This window comes from Paralichthys olivaceus, chromosome 4 (assembly GCF_024713975.1).
Source record: "Paralichthys olivaceus isolate ysfri-2021 chromosome 4, ASM2471397v2, whole genome shotgun sequence".
NCBI lineage: Eukaryota > Metazoa > Chordata > Actinopteri > Pleuronectiformes > Paralichthyidae > Paralichthys > Paralichthys olivaceus.
Window position 1 is genome coordinate 20,492,530 of NC_091096.1, and position 25,196 is coordinate 20,517,725.

Here is a 25,196-nt window from a genome sequence, read left to right on the forward strand (position 1 = left end):
CGGTGTCTCCTGTGATTTGGTGTCATCGATTATTTTAGAAAGGTGTCTTCTCTGTCTCTTTAGTACAATCGTGTCACAAGTAGTAAACAGACAACTCTGTGTGCCCTCACTGGAAACAGCCAGTCATTTTGATGCTGTTGATGGCACAAAAAAATAACACTTTCAAGCTCCAAACATCCAACGAAGTGCCACGAAAACTGCTGATTTATGTATTTCAAATACAATTAGGTGCAGGAAAATGATGCCTCCAGCTCTGATGCACGAGCTAAAGACGCATTATCTGGGGAAGGTGTCCAGAGGGAGGAGTTTATGAGATGTTTACAGGAGTTGTTTGATGGGTGCTGCTCTTGCTAATCTGGACTGTTAATGGCCTGTTCCTTCCTGTCAGATTGTGAGCGACGGGATATTGCTCTTCGCGCACGTCTCAGGAGAAATGACTGTTAGAAGTGATGTTCACCCGTGCAGCGAGAGCAGCATTGCTTCAGCTGGATGCTCGGGAACATCTCCATGGAAACAATCTCCATACTGTTGACATGTTTACAACTTCATGCCGTACAGAATCTGGAGCCATCAATCACTACGGCTTCCTTCCTTTAATTTTATTTTTCACGTCGCTCCACCTTTCCTTTAACCGACAATAAGCTGGTGACACTTTTACTGTATATATCCACTGTGTATTGTTATCGGTCGCACACTTTGCATCGCCTTCAAACAGCCCTTATGGAAAGCAGTTCTTTTTCCTGCAGATATTTGCGAACTCTCATATACCTAAGTGCAGTTTTTATATACCTGTGTTACCCCACTAAAATCCAGAGGGAAATACTGTACTTTCTACTCCACTACGTTTATATCTGACAGCTACTCTCCAGATTAAGCTTTCACATAAAAACATGAAATACAGTACGATGCACTGAGATGAAACCAGCGCCTCCTAACCTTTCTGGCTCGGGAACCCTCATGAAAAAAAAGAGCTGGGTTGGGGTTACTTACTACCTCTCTGTGGTCTTTGAGTTGTTAACTGTTCTGTCAAAGAGGTATTTACTCCGAGCAGTTTTTAAGCTCAAAAGGGTACAATTATCCAAAGTCCACTCAGAATAGGAAAAGCAATAAATTACAATAAATACAACGGCAACAGTACAAATTCATGTTGAACATCACAACCACTCAGATTTATCTGGTGAGCAGAGTGTTTAAAAATGGACGTAGATTCCGGGTCTGGAAAGTGAAGCCACCTGAAACCTGGATTCTCTCAAATGACCAGCAGAGGGTGACTCCACTGTTTGCAAAACTAGTCTGTTTCTGTTTTGACCCTACTTTTCACTCCATTCATAAACACAATAAACATTTTCTAAACAAGTAGTTTTAAGTATTTTTGAATATGATGCCTATTTTGTGAATTATGTTCCCACTTAATAATATGCATAACAATATGCATATAGGTACATATAAGTGGATTTTGCTGATAATACTTTAGCTTGAGTTGAGTTTTGTATGCAGAACTTTTACTTGTATTTTTGCAGTCTAAACTAGAATGGTATGTCCGCCGATGTCCAACAGTTACCAGTCCCCTAAATATGATTTTTGTTTTTTTGGGACGATTCATGAATTATTCCCTGGGAAATAAGTGAGAAATATCACAGTTATAAAAAGTGATAAAGATTTCTGAACCCACCCCTTTTAATGAGTTTTTTCTTGGTCCATTTCCATCCTTCCACCAAGTTTTGTGGAAATCGGTCCAGTGCATTTCGAACAATCTTGCTGATAAACAAACAAGACCAGCAGCGATGAGAACATAACTTTTGTTGCGGAGGTAATGATACTACTGCTACTACTACTACTACTACTCTAGCCACTGGTAGAGAAATGAAATATTCCGTCATGAGTATTGCATCCATATTGGCCACTATTTAGTCATAATGAACTGTTCTCCCCCCGTCACGCTAAAGCCAGCTCCCTCCCACACACACACAGACAGAGAGGAGTTGAAGCCGAGGCCTTGGTGCGACTTAACTCCCCTGCATCAAAGGAAAATATGCCTTTTCTTACTTTGTCCATTTAGCAGCTAGAGGGATCCTGAGCCGCTGTGTGGAGTGGGATTAGCTGCACTGTCGTATCTCTGCTTTGAACCTCACTAGGTGGTGCCAGAGGGTGTGAACTAATGGAGCATTGCAAAGAGGTCTACTGCATTTTTTTAGACCTGTATTTACTCAGGGTAGGGTTGCCGGGCATGAGTGCACTTTCTAGGAACACCCAGCTTCACACCCATTCACACACACACACACAGGTACAGTTAACCACAGTCACACCTGGAAGCAGTCGAGTGCAGGCGCACACACACACCTCTGTTGAGGACCAATGAGCAGATACACAAGATAAGGTGCTGACTTTAAGTGTTTTCCCCTCCTCAAGTTTATTTATTTATTTTTCATTCGCTGGTGCCTTCCAGTTACAAACACACGCGCTCTGTCCCCTTTAACCATGTGCAACCTGTCTCAAGAAATACTCTGATGCTAAAAATTCAGGTTGTGCATAAGTTCTTGTTTTATTGATATGCTCTGTACTCTCACCACAGTCACATGTATTTTTCAACATTTTTGGATGGGTATGGAGTTACATCATGTCCAGGAAGCCATGCTTGGGGAGTTATTTAGAGACTATTATTTGCTTTTTAGACTCTTATTTGCTCTAGTGGAATCTGGATATTCAAAGGTCCAATCAAATGAGCTCACATTTTGTATGATGAGGTAGTTACCCAGTTAAAAAGGCCTGTCGCAGGACAGGGTCAAACTGTCAGAACAAAAGATTAAAGAAAACGACAAATTTTCTTTTCACTATTTTACTTTTGCAGGAGCGCTGGGTGGAGCTTTTTCTTCAGGCACCTTCAGACAAGACACACACGGATATTCATCCAGGCAGACGTTGAATTCGTGTATCAGAGTTTTCCAGTGAGTCTTTTTGCCATAGATCAGAACCATAGCAGTAACGGTCGTGTAGATGGACGTGACAAAGAACGTGAGCACAATGGCGTTCTCGTGGTTCACAGATATCTGGTAGTTCACATATAAGTCGACAACAAGGAACACAGTGAAGATGGCCACTAGAGATAAAGCCATCTGGATCACCCTCATCTGAGAGCCCAGCTTTGGGCGGTGGGCTCCGTTGGTGCTGGCTCTCATGTTGCGGAGGTGGATGGCCAGGTGCATGGAGATGGAGATGCAGCATTTCGCCATGAGCAAGCCTGGGAGCACGTCAGCAAGGAGTAGATAGATGACTTCGTAAACCTGACCAGGCTTGGTGTTGGGAATCAAAACCCCGCAATCTTTGTTGGTCGTGGTCTGGTTGTCAGCGTGGAACACCACGAGCATTGGCATGCAGGTACCCAGGCCGCACAGCAGGATGAGGAAAACCACCAAGGTTACGTGCTTGAGGATGGCGGTCTGGATGTGTGTGTAGCAGAGGTTGGGCGTGCTCACCAGCTTGGTGCTGTAGTAGAAAGTGAGGAAGCTGGTGTCCCACATTATGGTGAACTTGAGGCTGTAGATGATGAGCAGAATGACGGTGTAGGGCGTCTGAACAATGAGACACTTAATGTCCAATTCATCCATGGTCATCCAGACGTAACAGACCACCTGGTGAGTCACACTGGCCATGGACAGAGCCATGATGATGGTTTCACTGGGACTCCACTGCTTTTTCTGTCTGTATCTCAAAACACTCATCAATAAGATGTAAACATTGAAGAAAACAGTGGTGACAGCAAATAGACCTGTCATCACCCAGATCACCAATTTATTTGTCCCCAACATAATAATAATCTTTACTCTGAACCTATCTGGAGCGTAAACTTTTATGAGAATAATTGAATCTTTAAACCAGTGCTCCGCTCAGCCTCAGTCTGTGTGGAAAGTGTTTTATTAAGCTGTTTTCAGAGAAGAGGCCTGAAATAATGCGTGCACACTCCAAACCAGACGATTTGTAGTTTCTTCCACAGAATGGAATCAGTCACAGTTTGTCGTGGAGTCCTGGGGGGTAGATTCACATATTCAGCTTTTTATAATATACAAAACATGATCAAATGGGCTCAAATAAAATCTATTATGCTAAAAACATGCAGTTAAACCTGTTATTTGGGTGGTCATATGTAATGTGCAGCTAAGCTATGAAGAAGTTGAGAGTCAGAAACATCTGCCATTTTTACCTCAAACAAAGCCCCCCCGGGACGGATGATGATTTTTCTCACTCTGAAGCCTACGCAAGGTTTCTGCTTTCATTGTCTTTGCCGGCGAGTCGTCACAATCTGACTCAATATCTCTGGCTTCAGCTGAAGAATCCTGTGTTTCCTTTTGTTTATCCGAGCATTAAGTCTAGCCTGGAGACGTCTGTAGGATCCACACAGCAAGGAGAAGCCCTTGGTTTCAGCATTCTTTGACTGGGCTTTATATGAGAATTGGGGATGATTTGCATCAGTTACGACCTCAGGTAGTGGTGGAGCTTTATTTGCATGAGGTGACATGAGGTAGGCAGGACATTTATGTATATGCTTTGACTTTACTGTATGTTGATCTGTGCAGCATAACACATGCAAATTCTTATTCCTGCAGCTTGGTCATATATTAAAAAACACCAAACCGCACACACACGCACACACACACATGCACACACACACACAGGCATCTATTTACCTGATAAGAAAAGCAACTCACCTTTGAATCACCTTCAGGAGCTTCACTAATGCAGCACCTTATCACTGTAGTTTGTGCTGTGGAGGACACAAACTTAGTCGACAGACATTTAAAACCACGTCTACTTTCTGTGTAATTTATATTTCCTCTTTCTCCATGATTTACTACACAACTATCTTGTCAAAACAGGACCCTAATTACATTGAACGTGTCTTTCCAAGGTCCATGTCCTTGAGTTTTCATCATGAACCTTAAGTTCGTTAAAAGTATGAATCGTCAAATTTCAAGGCCCGAAATTCCTTTTGCACACTAACATAAAAAAGCTCCTTTTCATGCAGGAGCTTTCAGAGTCTAGATGTGAACACTCACTCAGTGAGACTCACATCTTCAGTGTGAGCCTTTGCTCACGCTGCAGAGTGTGCGTGTCCTCGACCAGTTCTCTGTGAACAAAAGCCTTCTGCATACACAAGTCTTTCCCTTTAATCCATGCATGGACTGGGGAAATAGATAAACAATAATTAATTACAAATGATTGTCTGGCAAGTGTCTTTTCATAATAAATTTCTTAGAAGGCAGAACTTTTACTGAAATCCAACAAAGTGTGGTTTGGGCTGTTTGTGTTAAAACATATTAGAAATAAATGACATTTCATGTTTGCAGTTTTCACAAAATACACTGCTCCTTTATTGCACTGGTATTACAAACACTTTTATTTTACATTCAACAGTTAAACACATGCCAGACTGGACTCATGAAACATGAAAAATAAAAATAAAATAGAAAATATTTTCCATATCCAATGAAGAATAAAAACACAGTGGAAAATAACAGCTTGGGATTGAATTGAACAAACAGAAGGATGTAGATGTTGACATGTGCACACAAAAAGTGACTGACAAGACAAACACAGTAGAGGCAGATACAGTGTTTGTGAGTGCTGTGTGTGTGTAGCTTTAAAGTAAAACTACTTTAAAACTTGCAAGGCTGGCAAGTGAAATATTTAAAGCCTTAATGATTCTTATTATTATCATTTGTAATCCTATGAAATATTAACACTGTTCCCAAATAAATGCCCACCCTCAACCTGCCCCTGCCCTTAATACAGGCCCTGGGCAGAAATGTATCACTGGGGTCCCACCAACATTAACCCCTTCTAGCACCTCTTATTAATTCAACACACAGTTTGAAGATGGACTCAGGCCAACACAGGCTGTTTTGAAGCAAGGCGAGGCTGCAGGCATCGTGCTGATGGTTAGTGACTGAACTACCAGCTGTTAGTCTAATGACTAGTTTACTGGCTGCAAACACACAATGCAAACACAAGCAAGTTTACAGCAATTTGTTCTATAGAAAACTTCCAGAGGGAAAATTCACACAAAGAAAATTACATGAAAAATTGACTTCAAAGACTGTCAGGATTCTGACTCGTGAGTAGTTCAGTAATTTATTATGATCAGTAACATCTCCGAAAGTATCCAGTTTCCTCACTGGGTGATATGGAAACACAGATTTTAGTTTTAATGAATTCTCCAAACTCTTAAAAACACTGATCCTCTTTAATTAAGTGGTATTTGGATATTTGATCATATTGGACTGTCTTTACTGATTTCATTATGATGCTAAAAAAAGTTTTCTTAAGTTTTCACAGTTTTCACATCCTGCATCTTTCAAATATTGTTCTACTGTGTTTTGTTCTTATTTGTCTTATTTAAAAAAGTACTCAACAAATTGAGCTGCATATGCATGAAAAAATAATAATAATACAAGTTTCTTAGTATGTACATTCACAAAAGGTTTTAGCTTAATTGATAATCAGTGTAACAATGACTTTGATTATGAGAAACTATTCTTACTTACAAAGGCAGTGGCCGAGACATCTCACACAAGTGCACTGACGCAAAACACAAAGGTAAAAGCCACAACACAAATCTAAAAGCCATAACAGAACTACAAAAGCTACACATGTAGACAACAAAACACGTAGAGTTACTCACTGTGGTCAAGTGAGCTGCCACTTGTAAAAACCCATTGAAGTCAAGTCACCGATTAAAATGACATGCTTGTCTTTTTAAGGTGTTAGGGCACAGGTGTTTGGAGATCCCACAAAGGACGATCGGACTGTCAGTTGTCTTTGTCGACATCCGTTATCACTCACTTCCATTGTGGTTGTGTTTCGGTTGAGTTGCTTTACCATTAGTGAAATTGTGTATAGAATCAGATTAGCATGAAAGTCAACCCAGCTGCAGATTTATATTTGTCCTAAGGCTGTGGTAAGATTGTATGAGTCCCCAGTAGATATATACCAGCACTCCCATTGTTCTCCAGTTAAATATAGTGTTTTGCACCATTTGTCACAAACATACTGTACATTCTTTACATTCTTCACGTAAAGAATCTTTAAAAGTCTCTTCTTCAGCTTTATACCAAAGACAGGAAGTCTGTGCAGCTACACAGGGTACCCGTATCGATGGTCGTATTGGAGCTGAGCAGGTTTGTCGCCTGTAGTGGCAGTTGGTGACTTCCCATCATTCCCTTTTGTGTAGATTGCACTGCGGCCGGATTCCCTGAAATTGGGCAGGGGGTTCCTCACGGAGCTGTAGACCACCCCAGGGTGAGTGCGGTACCCCAGCACTGAGCGCAAGCTGGAGTTCCTGCTGGTGGGTCGGCTGTCTGGGGCCTGGACGTCCTCCCTGCCGAGACAAGTCAATCAGGCATCAATCTGATAACCCTCTGAATGTGGATTATTATTATTATCTACCTAGTATTATTATTATCTGCCTACTATTATTGTCTGTAACATTAATGTTATCAGCTTGACACTCTGCATATATATTCTTAGTGGTCATGGGAAGTGCAGTGTCAAAACTTGGTGTCATTTGGACATGTGATACGCTCAATATTAACAAAATTAAAATGAACAGGCAACCAGGTCTCTGTTGCAGTCAGTGGGGGGGTAGGGCAGTGTGCCATGAGTCTGTGGACACTTCGTCTTCGACGTCCTCTGATAAACTACAGCAGCAGTGGACAACTGGTTCAAACCGCAGGTTGAAATTGTGGCCAGATCATTTTGATACTTAGACTTAGACAGGTGTCATTGGTGCTGATCTCTGTCGTGACAACAACATTCATAGAATCTGTTCCTGTTTTTGTAATTTGTCTTCAATGCTTTATGCTTTATATAATAACAAAACTTTTATTTTGGTCTGAACTTGGTTGTGAACTTGGATCTGAAGATTGTGGTGGTTGATTTACTGCAGTTTGCGGTAAACACTAGTTCAGTAAACCATGCAAACTTATATATAAACCACATGTGAACAAAAATACAGCAAAATAAGTTTCTTTTTTATGAAGAACAATGACAACAATATCAGATAAACCAGGTAGGATGGACACAAAGTTTTTAAACTTCACTCTGCACAATAGACTATTTATAAAAAGCTCTGCACAGAACGTCCAGCACACAAACAATTTAAAGTGACAGTCTATTGTCTGAGGAGGACTAACTAATAACAAGGAATAATTCTGAAGTAGCTCTGGAGCGTTAACACAGGGCAAGCATACAGTCCACTCCAAACAGGCAGGTTAAGAGTGGGCCCTGTTTGAAATTGTAAAATACTGCACCTTATTTCATTGGCGACCTCCTTCTCATAGCGACGCTTGTGGCAGCAGCAGATCAGGAGCCAGATGAGAAGCAGCAGGAGCAGCAGCAGCAGCAGAGCCCCGATCACCGCCCCGACTATCACACCCACCTTATTGGTTGCTGCAGGAGATGACATGGTGCAACAAGAAACTTACTGTACATGTGATTCAACCACATGCAGCAGACACTCAAAGTGCAGCAGACAGATGAAACAAAGTCCCTTTAGGATATGAACTTGAAAGAAAAAACAGTAGATTTTTTTTATAGACTTACGGTTGTATGCATGCAGCTCATATTTACACTGTTCTTTGCCCACAGCGTTTTTCACCTCACACACATAACTTCCAACGTTGTTGTCTGTGTGGTTACTTATCAACAGCTCCCCAGACTGTTCGTCTTAATGAAAGAAGAGAGTGAATTCAGCATCATGAAGGTGTATGTCTGCTTACAGAAAAAGTATTTTTGTCTCTTTAGGAGCTCTTTCCTTACTTTGGGTTGCAGTGGCCGGCATTGCACCCCCGCTCTCTCTTCTCCAAGTATAACTGAGAGGATTGGTTCCTACAGATGATTCACAGCGGAGGGAGACGGGCCCCCCTTTCTCTTCGCCACCATCAACCCAGCACTTTGGCACTGAGGGGGGAACTATAGAGGAAGGAAACTTTTATTTAGATGTGTTGGGGGAGGGGGGGGGCAGTTGTGTGGAAGAGAAGAACCAGTCTGGTTATAGAACCAGAGACAAAGGTGTGAACACCGACTGAGAGGGAGGAACAAGAAAGGGTATGAACATTCCGAGCAAGTGTGAGCAACGTCTCTAAGAAGAATAAAAGCACTGAGAAAAAGAGCAGGTAGAACTGGAACTCAGGTATTCCTCCTCACCCATTACCACCAGAGTGACTTTCCGTGTGTCGACACCTGGTGCCTTCTTCACTTTGCATTGGTAGGTGGCTGTGTCTGAGAGCTTCACATTGGCGATGGAGACGGAGGCGTCCCCCACTTTGGGGTCCCCTGTGAAGCGGAGCCTTTTGGAGCGGCCGGGGTCGCCGTAGTAGTGAGTCTGACCCCCGGTATAGGACATTATCTGAGGTGCAAAGAGTGTTTTGAGTAATCTTCAAAGCAGGTTTTTCCACAAACGTAGCCCAAAGGTAATAAAAAACTGTAAAACACTCTAGGTTGTTTGCTGAAAGCTTACGTCAACTGTCTAACTTCCAGTCAACAACATCCCTCTGTGTCCTCTAGAAAACCTACCAGTTGGTCCTTCTGCGTCATGTCAGGGCTGAGGTCGGACCACTCAATGTCCAAATCGCCTGTGTCTTGGGAGCTGGGGGTGAAAGTGCACCCCAGGTTGACTGTCACCCCTTGGGCCTTTTGAATGGTTTGTGGCCCTGAGGATGTTATGTCCAGCGCCTCCATTACATCTGAAGGGACAGAAAAATCTTGATCAGATTTGTCTATTTTATAACATACTACAATGCTTTGTCCCTGTGGTGTTCATAATCGTCTTCCCAGGCCAAAGCAGGAACAACAACAACAAAACAAAACTAATTTCTCTCCCAGTGTATAAATATTCCCCAACTTAATGCCATTCACGCTGTGGGCCTGTGCTCATAAACAGTCTCAGAGTGGAGTAGGAGTGGTTATCTGAGTCGGTCTCCTAAGTCTAACTGAGGATTTAAAGTTCTGGAGCTGGAAGTGTAAAAGTGGGATTTTTGGCAAAAAATGAGTTAAAACTCTGGAGGCTCATTAATTTTTCAAAATCTATGATCGGGAAATGATGAAGAAAAGTGAATAGATGAGCAAACATGAAAAATGTACTTGACGAGTGGCAGTTAAAAGCTCTCTCGGAGTTGACACACACCCTGCTGACTCACTCTGTATGGCTACAGATTTTAATTATTCCTGATGACCTGACAATTGTAGAAAGAGCTCTGCGCCGATTATTATAACGCAGCAACACGTTTTAACACAAGTTATTTATCTCGGGGAAATTGTCATTTAATGTCTCAGAAAATGTCATCTCCTTCCCATTTAGATGATTTACCTTCGCTAAACATCTAAATGGAGCGTGATGATAAATCAGATGAGACCCTCTTTTGACACAGCTCATCATTAAATTCACTGTGCACTTTAATGCCACTGGTGCAAAAACAAAGTAGGTATTTATGAAATCCTGTAAGTGGCAGATTTGATGAAGGGAGTCTGAAAAAAGCTCAAATTAGTCAGTCAAATGTTTACACCATGAAAGGCCCCTGGGCAAAAACACTGTGATCTAAGAGAAGAAATGTTTCATATGTGGAGCGGCAGCTAAGCTAACTTGGCACTGAGCGCAGTCACTGAGCTAAATGTAAAAGGCTGAAAATATTCAAATCCCGTGCACCTCCTCATTGGCCCAGACGACAGGCGCATAACACTTTTCTCTCAATTTACTGTTGGAAGTCAATCCAGGCTCTTAATGCCCAACAGTAAACCTCTGATATGATGAGGATGACGTGCAAAATGAGGGTTTAGGAAGTTTTTGTTGAACACGATCAGAGTTTTTAGTGTATTCAGTGTTTATTTTCTCTCAGCTGCATGTATTTGATTTAATTCTACCTCTGTTTTTATGTCCTTCGTATATTAAACCCGGCAGCTTGGATGGAGGCCCAAGACTAATTTCCCCACCAGGGACTGTAAAGTCTCTTCAGGTCTGACTTAATAAATGCACACAGCTGCTTGAACCCTTAGCAGCAGCAACAGAGATATCAATGGTATGCAGGAGGCCCTGCCAGCCACACACATTATATAGTCATGGTTCATGGAGCGTCTGCAATGTAAGCCACTCAGTAACGTTATTGTCGGATCGACGCATCAGATGTCTGCTGAGGAAATCACTGATCAGGAGAGAAAAACACCTGTCCTGTTAGTGATCATATATTCTCTACGCTCCACGTTCAGAATTTTTAAGTCGCACTGATAAAAGCAGTCAACTGGTGAAAAAAGGGCCAGTCAAAGGCGTGACAGATATGATGTTTGCTTTGCTTTCACTTATCAGAAAGCTGAAAAAGCACAGCCGAGAAATGCTATTAGACTCACCTGTCTTCAGCAGAATTGTTAGCACCAACAGCACAGCCACCTTTAGCCCCATACTTGTGCATACAGGCTCCATTATGACCCTGAGAGTAAATACAACATGAAGTAGACATTATTCACAGAACGTCTTTAGACTGACTGTCTTTGAATGCTCTTATTTTATATCTCATTAAAATAAGAGAGAAGATCTCTACTGTTTAGTTCTCATCCACTCCTCTAATAGAGTTTTTTATCTTAACTTTAACATGCAGGTTGGAGTAGAAGTTTGACTTTACTTAATTACTCTTATCAGTTTTTAGAGATATTAAGTGACTGTCAATGAAAACAAGCAGCAGCACTAGTTTTGTCTGTAAGTACATACTACAAAGAAAATCCAATGGACTTCTGTGGAGTGATGGAGTCGTAAAGAGAAAATATAAAACAGCTCAGACTTACCTTCAAAAGAAGAGAGAGTCCAAAGTAAAAGTAGTTCCTCGAAGAGTGTTTCAGCACTTGAGCTTATTTTGTTCTCAGGTGAAACTCAGCAGCAGATACTATGGCCACACCCTCACTGTCCATAGTGCGTGTGACAGCCACTCCTAAAGTTGGAAACATGTCAAAGCTCCTGCAATGCCAAATAAAAGCTTTAAAATCAGGAAACTCAGGTTTGTGGGTCAGAACCATGTTCATTATCTTATATTTTAAAAAAGGAAATGAAAGAAAAGCAAAATAAAGAGTTTAAGATAAATAGGTTGAGGTTTTCTAATCACACACTTGTGTACAGCAGCTGATGACAGTCAGAGATTAATGATTACCTCCCTTTGTTGAGTAGTTCCGCAACTATGTTGCTGCACCGCTTTTTTAAAAATACTGTCTGAACAGCTTCCATCATAATGCATATCAAACTGCGACAGTGTTTTGCTGTAATTTAGTTTGGATCTAATGGAATGGATTTATAACATCAATATAGTGACTTTTCTTTTGTAGTAGTGCTGCTTTAAAGAAGGATGAACAGAGGAGCCACTTCTTTGTGAATGAATACAAATTATTGCTTCTCTCCTGCTCGACACTTCCCCCCACACCTTCCTGACACACCCATGACAACACACAGTGAGCAGTGATGGAGGAAGTACTCAAATATTTTACTTATGTAAAAGGATTAATAATGGACAAACAAGTAACACGACCTTTCTACTTAAGTTAATAAACTTATGTTGTTAAAAGTAAACTTACTTGCGTTTGTGGCCCGTCCCCTAATATAATGCTCTGCTACATCATTATGGGAGTGACTCTTCCAAATCAATTTCAAGTATTTCTTCTTCTTCACCAGTGATGTTGCTGCAGGAGGCGGAGTCTAATGTTACCTGTCTGCTCTGGTTGGATCAGTTGACCAATTCCTCCTTTGCAATGAATTAATTTTAAGAATATATATAAAGAAAATAATGTGAACATGTAACGCAGTGCATCCAATGTAGTGGAGTAAAATAATGACAGTACAGATGCATGGCATTTTTACTGAATTACAGTAACTAAATAAATGTACTTAGTTACATTCCCACCTCTGTCAATGAGAGTCGTGTTGATTTGTACTTTAGTGCCATCACTGCTGCAAAGTGCTGTGCTTCTACTGCAACTGCTGCAACTTGTGTAGTCTCCAGGTAGTAAATAAAAAGTTTTATTGCACGATTAAGCTCAATACACGAATCACAAATAGTCTGAGAAATCAACCAGCTCACACTTATGAATGATTTACCAACATGAAGACAGCGTTGATTTGCAGTTAACCAGCTCCAGATGAGCCATCACTGTGTGGTTTATAGCATCCATGTATTAACATATAACATCACACTGTGTGTGACTGCTGCTGATCCCAAAAACTGAGAAGAAGTTGGAGGAAATTATTCAGTATTGACTGTGTGAGAGAGACTACAGTATGTGATGTGAGCATGGAGCATAACGTTAGCCATTAGGAAACTTAAGTGCTGGGTTAATGCGATCCTGCCAATAATGTTCATTAAGAAGATGAAGAAATTAGTAACGCCCGGGGTGAAACATGATCAGCAAGCAAATCTGAAATCAGCACCATTCCTTTCTACTCTTTGTACTACTACTACTATGTGAGTTTGCATGTTGTATGTATACCTGGACTTTGCAACGTGCAGGATTACCTCTGCCAAGGATTTTAAATATACATTCAGTGGTTTGTTTGGTAATTAGCAGGATACTCAGCACATTATGACAGTGTGGAACATGACCCAAAGAACAATTATTTAAATTTTGGTGCAGATCAGCATGAAGGGGCTTATCCTTATTTTGTTTGACATTGTGCGATAAGATGCTTTCAACATTTATGTTGATTTCTCAGAGAATAATTTATGGATGTTGATGGATGTTGATGAAGAAAATGACACCTTTAATGGATAATAATAATAATAGCTGTTTTCAGACATGAACTCCAGAGAATGTCCCTACAGTGGGGACTGGACTTTCTCTGGAGTTTTCCTTTCACACATGAGATTTTCCAGCTCAGACATGTTCACAACAAAACTGAAATCTCTGCAACATTCAGATAGGGGTGGTGCAGCAGGCAGGGGCAGGACATAACGTATTGATTCTGTCAGTGAATTTAAAAGTGCTCTCATAAGGGGACTGTTGGGCCTTGGTGAAGGTATTAAATCCACTGAGTGCCATTCTAGTTGTAAATATATCTGGAAATCTGTGTATGTGTGGTCCTGCAAATGCTGGGTTGAGCTATGTGCTATATGGCTGCTTCAGCAGCAGGTGGTTAACTGCCCGGTCCGTCCCTCTGGTGTAAGATGAGGTTCTGGCACCGCAGCATGGTGCAGAACAGACTGTGTGACAAGACGAGGCGGGACAAACAGACAGCACTGGGACACTGACCACCATTACGACTGAGGGAGAGAGACTGTGAACAAGCATGATGAATATGTTTGTGACCACTGACCTGAATCTGCTGAACTTGTTGCATCCCTGTCACAGCGGCACCTATTTTTTCACTACCCAGTGCTTTTCTTAATTATCACTCTACAGTCGGTTTAATGAGAAGCAGCCAAACTGCAGCTATGACTTCCAGCCGGGACTTATTACTATAACCCCATCTACCTTCCATGATTTGGCAAAGGTAGCCTAATCACACTGTGGGGTAGCAAACAGACCACCTTGACAGATGCCCAAATTACAAGTAAACAACCTTGCACGGGAGACAAACAAATGACCAAAGGAGGGGAAGAGAGAGGCTACGAAAAAAGGCCAAGGCTTGCCAGCATCCATACCGAAATAGCACGGCAGCGTGAGTCACCGTGTGTCAATGTCAGGGAGCCAGTTAAGCACGTATACACGTCTTTTTAAGGTGGAACGCCACTGGGACTAGGATGGCGCTTCTGGCAGAGGGAGGCAGTCACTCAGCCCTTCAAAGAGCTACGTGAGTGGAATGCAGCCAGCACACTGTGGGCCACACACTGTATTCATGACCCCCCTGAATCTCCGCAATTAAATGTCCACTCTGACAGTGAAATTGATTTTTTGTCTCCTTTGCAACAATCGGTCGTTATTCACAGATGTCCTGCACGTCATAAACATAGACTCTGCAGCCCGGGTGGCGTTAGCGACACCATGCAATAATGAGATACAGAGGGAGGGTCGTTTTAAGTTTTGCCAGTCACAGTGCAGTTCTTACCGCGGTCTTTACTCCCTTTCTGTCACAATTGGAGAGAGAAAGAACACAGACAAGGGGAAAACAAACAGGGTCATTAAATGATGAAATGCCTGATGAAGTAAAAAATAAGGTAAAGCTCAGTTAAATTGCATCATCAAGATCTTTGAAACCTTTGGGTTCATGATTGCCTTTGGAAATCTTAAGATCCTTATAGAAGTAACTCACTGTTGGGAGGATGGCCTTTGAATAAAAGTTGTGCATCTGTGCAGCAAAACGATGGAAACAAAAAATTTAAATTGGTGCAACATGCCTGGAAAAATCAGAGAACATTTACAAGTACTAGTGGCAGGTCCACTGCAACAGGGCAGGGAAATAAACATTGCTCCTCTTCATACTATTGATAATGTAACTATTTATAGCCAGTTGAAAAACGGTGAAGTCCCCATTTAAGTTTTAACACATCCATGTTTTAAAGTCCATTTAATTGGTGTCAGTGCAGAGAAAGATATAAAGAGAGATGAAAAAGAAATGTTTATGATTTTTCCTTCTTTCCAAGCAGTGTGTTTTCACTTGCTGCTGCCTTGTGTGCTTTCCATGTGCCATGCTGCACAATAAATAAATAAGGGGCAATGCAGTGAATCCTCCCAGCATCTGTGATTCTTTATCTCAGTAAGTAACCCACTAAGGAAAGGGCACATCTCCCATCAAAGGGTGCATGAATGATGCTGGACACAGCAGGACAAAATCCCACTGGTTGCTAACTATGCTTTCATTCTTCAGTATTAAAGACATTGAAACGGGTGCAGCTAGAGAGAGTACATTATCACGATTGCATTTCTACATCTATAGCACTATAAGAGGACATAAATGAAATCGTGCATAAGGGCAAAAGGGAAAGAGAAAGAGGGAGAAATTAACTTCAGCTGGAAAATACAACCTCCCACACATGGACTGAAATCTGTAAAAAAGGTGAGCTGGGTTACTACGCCGAACAGGCACCAAGGACACAAATAGAGAGTGTTGTGTTGTGCCAGTAAATCACTTCCACTCTGTGAATCTCTGCGTGTTGACAATTATGGAGAGTTATACCATCAGCAGCGAGACCATCTATAGCCAAGAGTGTGAGCCAAAACCTTATCCTGTCCGTGCAGACAAAACACTTCCTGGGGATTGCAATTAAAACAGGTGCAGTTAAATCCACGTGTGCAGCAGGAAAAGACTTTCTGCTCCTGCTTCGTTTAAAGTACGCTGCTCCTCAGGCCCGCTTAAACTTCCAACCTCTGAACATGAAAAGGCAGGGCTCCACCAGAAGGCCCGTACATAAAATAGAAAAGTTAAGGGGAAATTATCCTGTATATACGACTCCACCCCCTCCCTCGTTCAGGAGCTGCTCACCAACATAGTCACACACTTGCACACACATACACATTGAAACATACACACCCTGCAGCAATATGAGCATAGATGCTGGACCCCCTAATCCAATAAGTTGTGCTTCTTTTGCTAAAACCCAGTGAAGTCTGGCGCACACAGAGAGCCCATGGAGAGCAGTGTCCCTCAAGCCTCGCTCGCAGGAGTGGGACGGATACTGTAGTTTCTGATAAAGAACTTCAGATCTCTCTCCCCCCTCTCCTACTACCATAGCTCATATTTCCCACACACACTGGGGAATTATGATAAAATGATGTAATTTAATGCTGACTTAAAAAATATCTTTAAAAAAAATATCATGAAGTAGAGAGGGTGATCCACTTATCGTGAGGTCAGTGGTTCAATCTGCAGCTCCATGTTGAAGTGTCCTTAGGTTGAACTTCAAATTTGCCCTGATGATATGCCATCAGCGTTTGAGTGTATGTGTTATGTTTACATCAAGTGCTCAGTGTGAGTGTGAAGTGTATGGTGATTTGAGTGGTTGTTAGCTCTGTAAATCCATTACCATTCATGGCAAAACACTGGCAGTGAAAACGAGCATGATGCAATGCTTTATTATCTCTCAAATCCTCAGTCAATAAGGACAAAAAACAAGCATTCATTTGGAAAGGAAATTATTTCTGCAGAACTGAAACTCTCAAACATGCTGAGCCACGCTCCACAGCAACATAATCATTCATAGAATTATGGCAATTTTTCATCAAAACACTGAAAACAGTTTGTGGACGTTTCACGTTCTTTAGATGCTATTTGTCCTTGTTCTCTGATACAGCAACGAATTAATGAACTCCACTTTGTTGTAGATGGGCACTAATGGTCAGTGCTGCGCACAGAGGGCAGCAATAAAAGCAAGACAGCATTAAAACACAAGACCCTCTCCCACAGCAACTACACTCATGCTACTCATTTACTGCTGCTCTCCAATTTAACCATCTTAAACACAGATCTAAGCTTCGTCTTAATCTGAAACCTTGAAGGTATAAAAGGTACCCTTTTCCATCCACATTACAATATGTAAAAACAACTTGACCTCTGCATATTTTAAGTTTGGTACTTGCATTATTCCAAATGTTTCCAGCAATTTTCAATCCAAGAAAAATCCATTCTTTTAATCAAGGTAACAGCCCATTTCATTTGGTTGCCTGGTCTTTCAGCATCGTGTTTTCTTGGCCAGAAGTCATCAAAACTGACTTTTTAATTAGTTTTAAAACAAATCTTTAAAATACACTTTTTACAACATGACTTGTTTTTATCGGTATATTGTAAATTGAATCGAGGATTTCAATCATCAGACCTCTGGATCTTGAATTTTCAGAAAAACAAGGTGAGAAAATGTGAGCAGCAGCACGACTCTGTTGTTCACATAACAGTTTCAAATAAAGAATGTTTTTTTTTACGAGAAACTGCTTTATTTTGTGTTTTACTTGGTTTGTTTTGGGAGGACAGAGTTGTCTGCAGATGATTAAACTCCAGGTACAAACCTCCTGAATGACTGACAGTGAAGACCCAACCAGGAAGTCCAATGATGGCAATGGGGGTGTGGACAACAAGTCCCATTATCCAAAGCTGCCTCGCAATATCACCAAACTCTTTTGGCTTTGGCTATCAGTTTGGTTTAGGGTTAGTGCCAGGAAATTGCAAATAACATTTAAATGTAAAACATACCTTAAAGGTGTACTTCAACATTTGAGGATAAAACCAGTATAAAAGCAAAGCAAGCAGATTAAACATCTGTGTGTTATATATCCTGCTAATTCCTTGAAGGTCGTGGAGGTTCTGGCCACAATCCCAGCTGACATGAGGCGGGTACACCCTGAATAGGATCAGTTTAGTTTATTTGTATAGCGCCAAATCACAACATAGATTATCTTATCTTATCTCTCACTTTACATAGAAAGGTCAAGAGTTTACAAAATTATAGAGAAACCCAATAGTTCCCACAACGTTGTTTGTGAATACATTCAGCAAACATTTTACAATATTATCCTTCATTTGGAGTTGAGTTTTTGCCCAATTGACAAATATAAATCCAGTATTTATTCTTCTTTTAGCTCAGTTTTTGTCTCCACCAACTTTTAAATATTCAGTGTGAGGATTTAGGTGAAAGGGATCTTGATCAGAAATTGAATATAAAATAATCCTAGTGATGTTTTCACACGTGTTTCATCTAATTTCTACAAATTGTTGTTTTCTTTACCCTAGAATTGGCCCTTTATATTTAAATACTTTATATTTACATCATGTATGGGGTCCTCTACATGGAGGCTGCCATGTTTTTTAGGGTAGTCCAAAATGGACAAACTAAACATGTTTTGAGTTTTTATGACAAATGAAGACTCCCACAGGTTCTTTTTCATGTTTGGAAGGGAAGGGTGAGGTGGAGATGTTCAGCGGCAAAATGCAACTTCACCACTAGATGTCACTCAATTCTACACACTGAACCTTTAAATGATCCACTGTGGTCCTAATCAGAATGTATAAGAGCTCATTCGCGGAGAACAGCTGTCTGTTGAGGCTGGTACCAAGTTAAGTTGAGTATGACTGAACCTGAACAGTAAAGTTGTCTAATGCTGCAGTTGGATTATAATTGTCTGTGTGGGCTGCCATTATGAATTTATCACATTAAACACAGACATTTAGTTGGTTTCTAATATAAAATATGGATCAGAACATTTTTAACATATTATTAATCCTATAATCCTGACAAATTAACTTTAAATCAAACTGCAAACCATGTAAGGAGGTGAGATGGGGCCAGAAGACATTACAGAATGACCTCACATAATACTGTGAAGGTTCTCTCTCACACACAGACGAACACGCCCATACAATCTATCCAGATGAATCAGCGGTGTAGCTGTGTTGCCTGCTCTGAGCTGAGGTGTCAATTTGAAATGGAAAGAAAAATTATGATTTTTAGCACAGGTCTGGTGTTATGAGGAAAAAACAAATCGCACGAAAATATTTGATATGTGATTTTACTGAACTGTCGCTCCAGGCAGAAGCTGCTGCTTTTTAAACGCCACTTTGGACACACAGGTGCCGAATATCACAATCAATATTGCACAGTTGCACAGGATTAGGGATTAGGTGGGCAGGGCCGACCAATCTGTGCACTCTTTACTCTATTGTTCAAACGAAGAGTTAGAGACAATAGTGCAGGTTTTGAAAAACAACATTGTACTGCTTGAGTTTGCAGGATCTTGCTCAAAATGTACTCATACTATGAGCAAAATAATCAACCAGTGTTTCCTTGACTTTGCATGAACTGATGCATATTTGTGATATACAGCATTACATACAGTATTCATTATTAGTATTACAATGGCCGCATCCACAGCTACATTTATGAAATAAACAGAGACAAAAGATGTGGTGAAGGGTGCAGCCTGGTTAAATAGAGAGGCCCAGTAAAAAGACCAGACCAAGTGCAGCATCAGCATGGGGATAATATAAAATTATACATTTTTAAATCATATACATTTTTAGTTGTGTTTTGTTCATGGTGGATATAGGATGTTTTTTAAGTGGTATTTTTGAGTAGAGTTTCGTTTGGTTGACCTCTCATGGGCACAGGTATCAACTCAATTTGCTAATTTTCATCAACTTGGATTTTGATATTTTAAGGGTGAACTAAATCCCAACTTTTGAAAGGTAATCTCTCGGTCCCTGACAGATTTAATTCCATCTACAGCCGAGCTAAAAACAAAGCTCTTTGTCTCTCAGAACAGCAAGGCCTCATTTGTTATGTTGCTGCTGAAACAGGAGCTCAATATCCAGAGTGTGTACTGTGTGCTTGCCTGGGTCAATCCTCATCAGGATGTTTAATGAGTGTTTTAATGACACACTGCACAAATTAGCTGAGAGGCTTTCATAAGGTTATAGACTTACAGCAATGCAATTGTTTGAATCTGCAGTGTTACACATCTTATTGATAAATCTTTCAATCTCCTGCATTTAAAGTTTTATCAATATAGATTTCAAAATGTTCTTATGTTGCATTAAATATTTATCCAGGTGAGAGCGAGCATATTGTGCTCTCGCTGCAAGTATAAGGTGTTAGTCTGTCTTTCACCATTTCATTATTTGTGCAAATAAGTAGCACATGCCACTGTCCATATGTAGTATGGAGTATATCACTTACAAATGAAGTTGGATGGATTCACTTAAAAATGACATCATAAATAAAAACTTTCCAAGCTTTGAGTAAAATATCTGCACTTTAATGTAAGGCTTAGCTGTAAGTCTGGTAGATTCCTATGTTTGTCTTATTATAAACAAACCCTGTGAGAAGATCAAAACCAGCTGAGAGCCCTGTGTATTGTCTGCGTAGCCACAGCCTGTTAAAGCTGATTCCTCTGTGCTGTTTTCATCTAAAAACACATTAATGAGCCACACCGTTGGTTGCTGTTGCTGGGTGACATGATCCATTATTGTTGTAAACATGGGCCCTTTGGTTTTGTTTGACACACACCATCCTTGTGCTGTAAATACACAATGGAGCTCCAAATGTGCCGCAAGAATCGGCTTCTAATAAACAGTCTTTACTCCAGTGTAATGTTAAGTGAATCTACAGAGCCTAGCTGTTAATTATTTAGTCATGCTAGCAACATGGTGTGGGGTGGTAATGTCCATTTGGTGGCTACAGGATGAATTGTAATGACTTTTCCTCTGTGCAGCACCATAGACTGTGGCTGCGTCGCAATTCAGGGACTGCATCCTTCGGAGAACACGATCTGCCAGAGCTGAGATTGGTTGGACATGACGACAATGTTTTAATACCCCTGGTTATTTTACAAGAGGCCTACTGTGAGCTGTTCAGTTGAGTTGGAGCATGATACTTACTGTACATTTCTTTCTTAGGGATGGAAAAGTGCATTTGTCGACTACATTTAAAGGTACAGTGTGTAGAATTTAGTGATATCTAGTATTGAAATTTCATGTTGCAGCTGGATATCCCTCACCTCACCCTCCCCTTCCAAACATGAAAAAGAACCTATGGTAGCCTTCAGTTGTCATAAAAACTCAAAAGGTGTTTAGTTTGTCCAGTCTGGACTACTTTAAAAAACATGGTGGCCTCCGTAGAGAGGGTCCCCTCAATGTAAATATAAAGTATTTAAATGTAAAGGGCCTTTTCTGGGGTAAAGAAAACTACAATTCATACAATTTAGATGAAACAAACTAGTGAAAACACCATGAGGATTATTCCACATTAAATATCTGCCAATAGTTCCCTTTCACCTAAATCTTACACACTGGACCTTTAAAAAAGCATTTGAAATGGGACAGCCTTCAAATGCAGCCTCCAAAGGATGCAGCCCCTGAATTCAGACACAGCTCATTTTGCCCTGACATTACGTTCAGGGTGGGGAACTCATACTGTTCTCATTACACTGCTCCCAAACTGGTCATCAACAAGGACAATGGGTAGATAGAAATCTGGAGGGACATGGGACCATGTTTCAATTAGCTCATTAGCTCTTATTAGACCAACAGCTGATGTTGGCATTCAACCAGTTCCCTTTCATGAAGGCATATTGAAACATCAGTGCACATCTTGAAAACATTTATTTAAGACTGAGAAAAGTGTCATGGATGTAAACAAGTTAACAAAGTAAAGATAGCCAATGTTTTTTTTACCTGACCTCTGGGTACGTCAGTAACATTATACTGTATTTCATTCTGCTCAACAGAACACAAAGAATTGTTTCAAGCACATTAACACTAGATTTAGCATGAGAATACAAGCTTGATTCCAATAATAGTATCATTTCTAAACTTTCAGTTCCCTTCAGTATATAAAACTCTGGAGTAGTGTGGACACATGAGTAACTGAACAACAACAATCCTGGACACAGACACGTTTGTCGCCCTCAGGATGATCTGAAGTTCTCTCTCTTGATTAAAATACTAACTTGCAAGATTTTTTTAGATTTATGACTAAACACCTGCAAGTCTACTTCCCCACCAACCTCTCAGCAAACGCTGGCATACTAACAGCAGACTAAGATAATGAACATGGTAAAAATTATACACACTGACGTTTGCCTTTAGCTAAAAGCAATGCTGTTCCTAAATACAGCATCACAGAGCAGTTAGATTCGCTGTAAACTTTTAGTCTTCTTTGGAAGTATATATTTAATAATGATATATTCACATGATTTATATATAAATATATATATATATATATATATATTATTGATGATATAAACAAAGTGATAGAAAATCATCAGCCGTTTCTTCAAATCAAACTCTTAAGCATGCAGCTCAGTGCAGCTCCTAATTAATGAATTTATTAGCATGTTTTATTTATTTGTCTGCTGGTTTGACATGTACAGACAACAAAGTGTAAAAAAGTCCCAGCGATTACCAGACTCCAGAGTGGTTCTATAGAGGTCAGAGCCACAGACATGTCAAACTCACACATTTCAATAAAAGACCAAATTAACCCACACTTCCTCTTGGTAATGTTTACTCACACACTGCTCACACATGCATACATAGATTTTTCCACGTATGCACATCTAGATTCAAATAAGCAATCTGTTTAAAATGTTAAATATATTTCTAGTGTAACCAGGCAAAGCGATTCACTACACTCACTACACATCACTAAACAAATTATGATAATATTTTAGAGATGACTGCATGAATATGAAAGCCGTGTTTTAATAAGAAATATTTACATATTGTATAAGAAATTAAAATGGAAATCATGCTAATTATATCCAAATTAAAATAATTCAATAGATACCTAACAGGGAAAAAGCAATCAGGGCACTGGTGTCACCGAAATAAATTCTCCTCAGCGAGCCAGTTATTAATTATTTCACTTTTTGTTGCCACAGTAATACATTTAACTCTTGATGATCTGTCTTTACTCTTTCATCGTAAAACTCTCATTCATAAATGGAAATACAGAAAAATTATTATTTCAAATTATTAATGTGTTCTTTAACTGGATGTAAATATAGAATTGAAGACAATTGTATATATGACACATGGTATGAACAGCATTTCTCACTCTGGATTGATTGAAAACATAATCATTGTTATCAAACTATGGCAGCTCTAACCAGAAGACACATCTTCACATGCAGCTTTTGAAAAAAAATCTACATTTAAAGCAGGTTCAACTCTTACAGCCAAAAACCTGAAAACAAAAGGTACTGGCAATTTCATTCAGCAGCAAAGAGGCGGGTCTGTAATAGCAAAAGTTGTGATGAGCGATGATCGCGAGTGTTTGGACTGTCACACCTCGGACCTCAATCATATAAAAGATTGTCCCCGTTTGTCGACTGAAATTATTTGTCAACAAGTGAGAGTTTTATCGTCCCACTTGCCAAAATGAAAGATTCATTGTATAAAGATTCATGAGACAAGAGATTTTTGTCTCAAGACAAAAAAACATCAAATGACAAAACAGGATTATTATGACACTACTTTCTATTATAATATTCATGCACTTCTGCTGATGGATCTTTGCTCTAATTATAAGAATGAGCTCTGCTGGAAATGTGGTTTTATTATTTATGCCACTGTGACATCTGCATCCGGCCAAAACTGATGTTGTCACAGCTCTTTGGTTGCCAGTGGAGGTCAATGGATGGCACAGATTACTCAAGGCCATTTTATAAACACCTGGAGAAGAAAGTGCCACAGAGGGATCAGACAGGGACCTGTGGGATGAAAATCCCAGCTGCCGTCAGGTGCAAGTTTTTAAAGGCGCTCAGACCTCAATGATCCAACAGCAATCCAGCGCCCATTCATTCCTGTGTAACTTGTTTTTTTTCTTCTAACAACCTTCAATGTGAGGTCTCTGTGGTAATAAAGGTTGGGTACTTTTTATCTTTATCGGGGTGCTTCAGAGTGCCATGGCACTGTGTTCCTCTGCTGCACTAATTCTGCCATCATTCATGCAGTAGCAGAGGAGCCCACAGCGTCGAGCCTCCGGGACTTCTGTCAAAACGAGGCCCTAAGCAGGAAAAAACTTAATAAGAGCAATATTTTACAGCCGTTTATAATGGCAGTGTTTGTGCTTCTGCTCTTACATGCAGCATGTTGGAATCACAGCACTTATATATATATATATATATATATATATTGTAGGTTTTTCAATTTCAATGTGTTTCTGCAGGAGTCAAATTCAATACGTATTCTGCTTCCAAATGTTTTGTCATTCTGCATTTTATTTCAGCTCCACTTGATTTAAAGTAACAACAGTGTCAATAGAGAGAATCTGGATAGAATGTGTACCTATCACATTATTTATTTATTATTGTTATATATTTGTTCCAGTTTTGTCAAGTCAGCTTGTCTGTCAGTCACACAGGCAGCTGTCAAACCACAAGACTGTCTTTTTGAAAGGAGTGTTTGAGTTGCATGTGTGTGCGCGTGCGTGCATGTGTAAATCTGTGTGTGTTTCTGCATTCGTGTGTGTGTGTGTGTGTGTGTGTGTGTGTGTGTGTGTGTGTGTGTGTGTGTGTGCATTACTGTATGAAGCTACCAGAGATTTCGCCCCCAAAAACTGAATGACTTTCCTTTTTTACCTCCACAGTGGATCCTCTGCGGACACTGCCACAGTTTCTTTATTATAGGTACCTTAGTGATGCTTTATTACTCAGGAAACAACAACATGGCTAGGTGTGCTGCTTATAAATCTTATACATTTAATTGTTGTTGGCTTTTGCTTGATTTCCCTGGTGTGGGCGGCTGAGCTGTT

The 25,196-nt window shown here is 40.4% G+C and overlaps 2 protein-coding genes across 2 annotated transcripts; both read right to left on the reverse strand.

Moving 5' to 3' along the window:
• Positions 1-2,733: 2,733 nt before the first annotated feature.
• tas2r202 (taste receptor, type 2, member 202) lies at positions 2,734-3,870 on the reverse strand. The gene has a single exon (XM_020093665.2). It carries the CDS (start codon positions 3,804-3,806, stop codon positions 2,832-2,834), a length of 975 nt encoding a protein of 324 aa, XP_019949224.1. The 5' UTR covers positions 3,807-3,870; the 3' UTR covers positions 2,734-2,831.
• A 2,230-nt stretch (positions 3,871-6,100) lies between these two features.
• vsig8b (V-set and immunoglobulin domain containing 8b) lies at positions 6,101-11,963 on the reverse strand. The gene is made up of 8 exons (XM_020093620.2): positions 11,824-11,963; positions 11,392-11,471; positions 9,568-9,737; positions 9,199-9,400; positions 8,812-8,964; positions 8,596-8,718; positions 8,304-8,442; positions 6,101-7,372 (listed from the first exon to the last, which is right to left on the reverse strand). Exons 2-8 carry the CDS (start codon positions 11,462-11,464, stop codon positions 7,129-7,131), a joined length of 1,104 nt encoding a protein of 367 aa, XP_019949179.2. The 5' UTR covers positions 11,465-11,471; positions 11,824-11,963; the 3' UTR covers positions 6,101-7,128.
• Between the last annotated feature and the right edge of the window lie 13,233 nt (positions 11,964-25,196).

What these genes read in the sequence shown, in the direction of transcription:
- vsig8b (XM_020093620.2), bottom strand. Translation starts at nt 11,464, where the DNA reads ATGGAGCCTGTATGCACAAGTATGGGGCTAAAGGTGGCTGTGCTGTTG. An exon ending in AACAATTCTGCTGAAGACAG is followed by an intron (nt 9,738 to 11,391) that starts GTGAGTCTAATA and finishes CTGTCCCTTCAG; the next exon opens with ATGTAATGGAGGCGCTGGAC. An exon ending in GCCGGCCACTGCAACCCAAA is followed by an intron (nt 8,719 to 8,811) that starts GTAAGGAAAGAG and finishes TCTTTCATTAAG; the next exon opens with ACGAACAGTCTGGGGAGCTG.
- tas2r202 (XM_020093665.2), bottom strand. Translation starts at nt 3,806, where the DNA reads ATGTTGGGGACAAATAAATTGGTGATCTGGGTGATGACAGGTCTATTT.